Raw genomic sequence first — 8,352 nt, 5'->3', positions numbered from 1 at the left:
CGTCTCTTCTCCTTGGCCCTATGTTTTTTTTTAGGGTACGTTGGAGAGCCCGAATATTCATAAGAGTGGACGGGCATCTCCAACAGTTGTAAGATAGGTGTTGGTAAATTTGCCACCTAGGATATAATGATGATGTGGCATGTATTAAATGTGAAGAGAGAGCAAAGTTATATGTAGATTAACCAACACCCTTTGCACAAGCTCCAAGATGAAATAGAGAGCAACCACATTTATTTTCTCACCATCTATTGGATAGCTTACATACAACCCATTGGAGTAGTTGTATGATAGCTTGTTGGTTGATGACATGGGCATTTTACCAACAAGACTAACATACAACCTCTTGAAGATGCCCTCATGAAATCGCGAGTCGCCCAATTGCCTTGGGATAACTAGTAAGCATGCACGTGCAAAATGCACGTCTCGACTAATATACAAATATATGTAAAAATTAGCATGCATAGAAAATGTTTTGATTGCACTAATATGGGAGAATATCATACAGAAACCAATATTCAATGAAAACTTCATGAAAACCATATTTTAAAGTTTCAGAAAAATCTGAAAAAAATGAGGTATTAAGAGAGTGACATTTTATTGCCACGCAAAATTTCAAGTTGGAACACATTGCGAGATGTGAGTTAGTTATGAAAAAGACAAATTCAGCCCTGAATTGTGAAATTACTGTTCAGCACTATTCAATGTTGACTTTGTCTTTTTCATAGCTCACATCTCGGTAATGTGTTTCAACTTAAAATTTTGTGTGGAGATAAAACATCATCCTCTTAACATCCCGTATTTTTTTCAGATTTTTTTGAAACTTCAAAACATCTTCTTCTTGTGGTTTCCACCGAATGTTGGTTTTTGTATGATATTCTCCCTAAAAATAGGGAGAATATCAACGGAAACCAATATTCAATAAAAACTTCGTGGAAACCATGTTTTAAAGTTTCAGAAAATTCTGAAAAAAAATATGGGATGTTAAGAGGGCAACGTTTTATTGCCACACAAAATTTCAAGTTTGAACACATTAAATGCATGGAACCAAAAATACATGGAGCCAAAAATACACTATTATGTTAGTATTTTGTAATATTGTTCAATTCCGTTGTGTGTAGCTTCCTTGACAATGTAACTGAGCAGGTGCACCAAGAATCGCTTTCTTAGCTGGTCCCCATCATGACTAAGGATAATAAGTTATTATCTTTGGAATTTCCATATAGTATAATGCCATACTGTGAAAATAATGAATACTAACCATGCCAATTGGTAGGTTTAGATCTTTCCCATTCCATGAGAGCACATAATAACCAAACAAGTTCCTGCAGATAAATTCATTGTCATTATCTTGAGAATTGCAAAAACTAAATAGGATGCTTTAATGGTGTCAAAGGCACTCACCTATCTGTGCTTTCTGGAACACAAGCTGGTAATCGACAATGTCAATAAAAAATATCATCGTTCCATTCGGGATGCGCTACTTTGAGTGCTTGGTTTAGGTATGCGATCCTCTGGAGTTCCAATGCATATCTAAGGTCCTGAATTGACCGTTCTGCTAGGAAGTATACGGGCATGTGAGACGAAAAACTGTGCCGTGATGCGACAGAAAAGTACGGAAAGCAAGGTTGTCGAACTCTTTTCCATTGTCAGTCTGAAGAGCAAGAATGGGACGCCCAAACTGCGTGCTGACATAGGAGTAAAAAGCCGTCAAGGTGGAGAGTGCATCTGATTTTCTGCGCAAAGAAAAAGTCCACACATAATGAGAATAGTCATCAAGGATAACCAGATAATATAAATAGCCCGAATTACTAGAAACCGGAGAGGTCCACACATCGCTATGAATCAACTGAAAAGGAAAAGAAGCGATGGTGGTGGAGGTATTAAACGGGAGGCGAACATGTTTGTCGAGACGACAGGCATGACAGGTGTGATCCTCTATCTTATGGCAACTGAAACTGAAACTCCTAAGAATATGACGAAGGGTGACGGGGTTGGGATGACCCAAACGAGCGTGCCAGAGATCGATGCCGGCGGAGAGAGCAACCGGTGCGGTGGTGGAGGTGGACGGCGAATGCACCGGATAAAGCTCGTCGAGGCTATCACATCGGTGAAGTACCATCCTAGTTCAAGCGTCCTTGACACAAAACCCAAGCTCATCGAATTCAACAGTAACAGGATTTTCACGAGTTAAACGACGAACGGAAACAAGGTTCTTAATAAGATGAGGTGACACAAGTATGTTAGACAAAGTAATAGGCATGGAATTGGAAGGGAAAGAAGTGTGCCCGACATGTGTGATAGGGAGTGTGGAACTGTCGCCAACAATAATGCGGCGGTCGGTGGTGACGGAAGTGAAGGAGGCAAGATTACCAAGGTGAGCAAACATGTGAGCCGTGGCACCGGTGTTCATGTACCAATCACCACCTTCAGTGAAGTTGTGCGGCATAGGAACGGCATGCAGCCCGGTGAGGAGCACCGGGTCCCAGGGCGCCGGTGGCAGTGCCGGCGAGGGGGACGGAGACATCATGGGGAAGCCGTAACCGCCGCTCAGCTGCGGCGGTGGGTACTCGCCGTACGGCTGCGGAGCCGCGTACGGTATGGATAGCAGCCCCGGCGGCAACTACGGTGCAGGGTCGGCCAGATAGTCCGTCGAAAGACCCTGCGGGCCCGCCGACAGATGCTGCAGGTGGTGGGCATCGGCAGGCTGCTGCCCAGCGAGCAAGTGCTGGCACGCTGACGACTCTCACCAGTACCCGGAAGACCCGTAGACGGGCGGAACCCCGTACGCCCCGTACGTGAGAACGGGCGCGTGGGAAGCCGCGCCAGAGGGCGCCGGCGACGGGGCGACGACGGACTGGCTGGGGGACGCCGGCGATGGAGCGGCGACATGCGTCAGCGGGGGCAGCGAGGCCGAGCCGTGCGGCAAGTCGGGACGGGCCGCAGCGCCAGTTGCTGCGTCGCTGAGGGAGTGCACCGCGCGGTGCCAGGAGATGCATGCATCGTGGCCTGCTGCTGGGCGCGAGCTGCATGCACCGCGGCCTGTTGCATAGCCCCAGGAGATGCGTGCATCGCGCCAGGAGCTGCATGCACCGCATGCATGGCTGTGTACGGGGCGCCATACACCGCATGGCTTTCGTATGCCTGCGGCCGCGGCGGAATTACGCCAGTAGATTGGAACGAATCAGCGGCCCGTAGGGCACCGGCGGCACGGGCCGCACGGCCGAGTCGTTGAAGCCGGGAGACGGCGGAGCGGCAGCGCCGTAGGGCGGCGGCGGCGTGGCGGCGTCGCTGAGGATTGGAGACGGCGGCGCGGGAATCGCCTGTGCGGCGGCTGCGACGGAGACGCCGGCCATGGAGGCCAATGGGTTCGATGGCGATCGTGATAGTTGCGGAAGCGATCGATCGAGACGTGACTTGAACAGGATCCGCATGGTTGAGTGATTTGTGAAGTGAGTCGGTGTACGGTGCCTCGCGGCAGGGATGCTGGTGCGGTGGCCCCGGATGATATGGTCCGCATGGTTGCTCTCGAGCGGGCATCATTGCGGCGGAGGTGGCTCCCCTTCCGAGTGGTGTGAGTGATGGGTGGTGTTGTGGTGGTGGCTCAGGTGTGTTCCTTGTCCTCCCAGTATCCGGATCTAGGGATTTGACATCGCTGCATTCGTCCCGGCGGCCTCGTTGTGGCACGGGTCACTTGTCGAGCGAATGTTTCGTGCCTCGGTGCCGACGACGGCGATGCATGTTGGTGTCCCTCTCTTTTTGAAGATGTCATTGTGGTTTTTCTCTGTGTGTCAGGGCTCCGGATTAAGACCTTTATCCAATGTGGACTCAATCCGGCTAGCAATGAGTCATCAACTGGTAGAGAGGTTGTTGACATTACAGACTTGACGATAAACATGTGTGCACTCTTGGTCAAAACTCGCAATCTTGTCTAGGAATAGCGGTTTTGGTTGTCCAGTCACGTGTCAATAGTGTTTTTTTTAACACACGTGTCATCGTGTTTGTGGTAGGATTGTGAAGATTATTATACTGATGGTCTCGGGTTTATCTATTTTTGTGCAAGACAATTCGTTGGGCATCAATACTTGACTTTGCACGGTATTGTTAAGTAATCAATACTATATAATGAAAGCAACATATGATTTTCCAATTCTTGAATGTGGACTTGTAGTTCTCAAAATAATGTTATTATTTTGAAAATTACCAGATTAGATATTGTATTGAAGAATCAATGTTAATTATTATCCTAGTCTAATTAAATAATATGGTTATTCGTACCCAAGACCAGGTACTTTCACTAGATTATCATGTACTCTGTATATGCAGGAATATAGCAAGCACTAATGTAACTCTTGTACTCCCTCAATTCCAAAATAAGTGAGTCAAGTTTGTACTAACTTTGGGAGTACATATAATTATGTAATGAAAGCAACATGCATACCATCAAAATATAGCATCAATATGATCAAAGGGTGGTCCAGAGATAATTCTCTCTTCCATTATCTAATGTTTTTGATCAAGGGGGATTGTCTACCTTGCACGATGACCATTTGGCCTTGTTTTTGTTTGGTATTTTTAGCTTCCAGTGTGTTGGTCTCTATATACGAGAAACCAAAATAACACGTACCAATTCCAAATAGATTGGAGCATGAACGTAGATCAACGGATCAACTCGATCGGCTGGGTTTTTCCTTCTCAAAGTTGGGTTAAATTGAACTCTGATGGTTCATTCTCGGAGGATGGACGTGCTGGATTGGGTATGGTGTTGCGTGATGGGTAGGGTTCGATCTTTTTTTTCGTTTGAGAGAGCTTTTTTCATGCCGAGAAGCTTTGGAAGCAATTGGGTGCATGAATGTCACTCGTTACCACATTTTTTTCATCAGAGCAAGGGTGCGGCTTGTTAATGGAATTCCATAGGAGTCAAGCGTCCAAAGTTGAGAGGGAAACATCCCATATCCTACGCTAAGGTCCCTAAGCAATCACTTAGTGAAAAATGAAGTGATCGAGCGAAAGAATGAATATTTATCGGTAATGCTTAGGAAGAAAGAAGGGGCCATCTTTTTTTTTGTTTTTATTCTTTTTTTGCTGCTTACCCGCATGTTTAAATTATTTACTTGCCCTTTCACTTATTCTTTGGCTGCAACATCTTTTTGAAAGTAAATTACATCGATCCTCGGTTTTCTTTAATGGATCATTTTGCATTAATCATTTTGTCGAACATTATTTTTTAATCTTTTTCTTTAGTTTTGTTTCACTCCTATTTGCATTCAAGTAGATAAGAGAAGCTTGTGGGGATAGTCAAGAACAAACCCATAAAAGCTAACTACTAACTTCGGTCAAGGAAGAAGCAAGTCCCCAAGAGAAATGAAGTCATCAACCTGGAGTGAATTCCAATCTACATGAATCACGAAAGAAGCAAAGCCGGTCAAACAATCCCCCCCCCCCCCCCCCCCGAAAAGGCGTGAGAGGATGTTGCAGATGTCCGGGACGGACACGCCCACCACCCTAGAAAGCAAAATGGGTCAAAAAGTCGCAGGGAAGGAATCGTTGAGTTCACAAGCAAGAATGGCATAAAAGTAAAATAGGATATCCTTCAAGTGGGAATTTCATGTGTGAGCACCTTGTACGCTAAGCTGTTGGATATTGACAGTACGAAAAAGACTTCTCGAGTTGTTTAGAAGGCACTTTCGGTTCTACGGTCCCTCGGAGCAAGATGGATGGAATAAGTCTCCTGAAGGGCTCCATCCCAAGTCAGAGGACAATAAAGTGTCTCCCTTAAAAGCTTATAAAAGCTTAGCTTTTGGTCTCTGCACATCCCAGCAGAATGCAACAATACATCAGCTCCAGCAGCAGCGTCGCTTCGGTGAATCACTTGAGCCCGGAGACATTTTCGGTGCCATGGAGCTAGACAAGTGAGCTATTACACTTTCTTCAAAGGATGGCTGCTTTCAAGTCTTTTCCTAATGGATGACCATCAAAATCATAATATGTTGATATACGGTGTAAATCCAGATGATTGATGGAAGAAACATCAATGAAAGTCGGTATCAGGCTGGCTTGCTTGGCGGGTCGTCTCCTTATATACCTAAATCCTCGTTTCCGCTCCGCTCAGATCTGTTTTCATTTGCATCTTGTGATTAATGAAGTGAACTTGAGCTCTCTAGTGCTTCTATTTTCTCTTCGAAAACATTTACTAGTATTCGTGAGATTCTGAAAGACCAGAAAGACAAGTGATATGAACTGGTTTTGAAAAAAAACATAACTTAGAAAGAGAGATTCTGAAAGGTAAAAGGACTGTAAATCCTAAAAAAACGCCCTTTAACTCAAAATCAAATTTGTGCTAGTGGTTTGAATCTACAACAGAACAATGAATGAATGAAATGAATGAATGTGGGCGGTCCCCAGACGATAAGTGTGTGATCAAAAGACTTTCCTTTAGCTGTTCAATGAATATTTTCTATTCTTGTGAGTGCTCAGGACTGCCAATTCATATAGTAAATTCTGGGTATCTCTCTACCCCCCCCCCCCCCCCCCCCCCACACACACACACAAAAAAAACCCTGCTACAGACAGTTTTACCCGTGGCAATTGAGATTGAGGCCTAGTTCTTTTGGCCTATTCTCCCAGAATCTTGAGAATCAAGCCTCTCCCCAGGTTCTTCCAGAATCTTGTACCCATATTCTTTTTACAATCCTAGCTAGTTAGGATGTAAACAGCTAGGATTGTTAAAAAATATGGGTTCAAGATTCTGAGAAAAGCTGGGTGGACGGTCGATTCTCAAGATTCTAGGAGAATCGTCCAAAAGAACCGGGCCTGATTCTCTTGTGGCAGTTAAAATGATTCAAGCAAGCGATGCGAACAGATCGCTGAATTCGTTGTTGGTGCATGAGATCAAGTACATGACGAGTCTCCGTAGAATTAGTGTATTACTCATGTTAGTCGTTTTCAAAATAAAGTTAGTGATGCTTTGGCAAACTATATGCAGGCTTGGGTCTGGCCCTCGGGTAGCCATTGATCTTAACGTCTTTGATTGTAATCCTGTTATGAATTGAGTAATACAAGTTTTACCCGCGAAAACAAAGACCTTTGTTGTATGTAAAACAGTTAGAAAAAGAATAGATGTTAATTGTTGGAAGAATGATTTTCTTCCTCGATGAATGAACCTTTCATCCGCAAAAAAATAATAAAAAAGAATCTATAACCTTTTATAATGAGAAAAGACTTTTAGAGATTAAAAATGTGTTAAAATAATGTATTTTTTAAATGAACGTTGTTAGCTTTGTATGAAACTTAAAAGCTACAAGTATAGATATACCTTTGCGTTGAGGAAGAGTTGTGGTGAAGGACCAGGACATTATCTGATGGCGCTCGGAGTAGTCGCCTGTGCCTGCAGAGAACCCCACCGCCACCTCCGGCGGGAGCAAGGACGATGGATCGGGTAGTTGATAACTAACCTTAAAGGGACCAAGGGAACGGTTGTCGTTAAACTGCAGGGAGGCATCGATCATCCCGGTGGTGCCATTAAGAGTGATGCACGCCGTCATGGAGCCATTCAGGCTGAAGTCGGGCAAGGCTGTTTCATTTTTGGAGGACGAGGCAGAGTTGATGTCGATGCCGATGTGGTCCGAGCTGTTGAACGTCTTGAACACGATGGCGACGAACCGGTCTGCGCCCAAGGCGTTGCCGTCACCCTGGACAATGAGGCCAAGGTTGCCCCCGGTCGAGTTGGCCGGCACCGTCGGCGGGAAGCTGGAGAGGAAGAAAGCCATGCCGTCCCCCCTTATCTCCCCTGGGATGGGCTTGATCGCGAAGGTGAAGTGCGTGACGAAGCTCGTCAGCTCGTGGGTGGTGCCGTCAAAGAAGGGCACAGGGTCGACGTACGACATCCGCCCCTTGAGATAGTGGATGCCACGCCTGTACGAGGTGTCCACCGTGAGGTCGACCAGGTTGTCTTGCTGGAGCGCGTCGCCCATGACCTGGATTCGTGAGCTGAAGGTGGATTTGTTGGAGAAGTCGAAGCTGAAGGAGAGAGGCGAGGCGGCAGCATCACACGGCAAGCAGAGGAGGAGGAAGCACCCAGCGCAAACGGAAACGAGGATGCTGCTGCGTGCATGCGAAGCCGCCGTCGCCATGATGGAGGTGGAAGCTCGATGGACGAGGGGCCACCTAGCTAGAGTGTTGTGACCTGAACGCAGGCTTGGTGCTCGGTGCTCTCATGAAGATGCAGCACTTGAGGAAAGAATAAATCAAGACCAAGGTACACTAGTAGACGACGACCGGATAATACTCAGTCGTCACTCAAGTTAACCGCAGCCTTCGCGTCACATTCACGTCCATTGATGCATGTAACTTGTG

General features: G+C 46.1%; 1 protein-coding gene across 1 annotated transcript; it reads right to left on the bottom strand.

Annotated features, from left to right (window-relative positions):
- Positions 1-6,838: 6,838 nt before the first annotated feature.
- LOC123117926 (mannose-specific lectin CML-2-like) lies at positions 6,839-8,129 on the bottom strand. Its single transcript, XM_044538582.1, has 2 exons — positions 7,313-8,129; positions 6,839-7,035 (listed from the first exon to the last, which is right to left on the bottom strand). The coding sequence occupies exons 1-2, from the start codon at positions 8,127-8,129 to the stop codon at positions 6,839-6,841; spliced, it is 1,014 nt and encodes a 337-aa protein (XP_044394517.1).
- Between the last annotated feature and the right edge of the window lie 223 nt (positions 8,130-8,352).

This window comes from Triticum aestivum, chromosome 5B (assembly GCF_018294505.1).
Source record: "Triticum aestivum cultivar Chinese Spring chromosome 5B, IWGSC CS RefSeq v2.1, whole genome shotgun sequence".
Taxonomy (NCBI): domain Eukaryota; kingdom Viridiplantae; phylum Streptophyta; class Magnoliopsida; order Poales; family Poaceae; genus Triticum; species Triticum aestivum.
The sequence above is the reverse complement of the archived record's forward strand: the minus strand, read 5'-3'. Positions and strand labels throughout refer to the sequence as shown.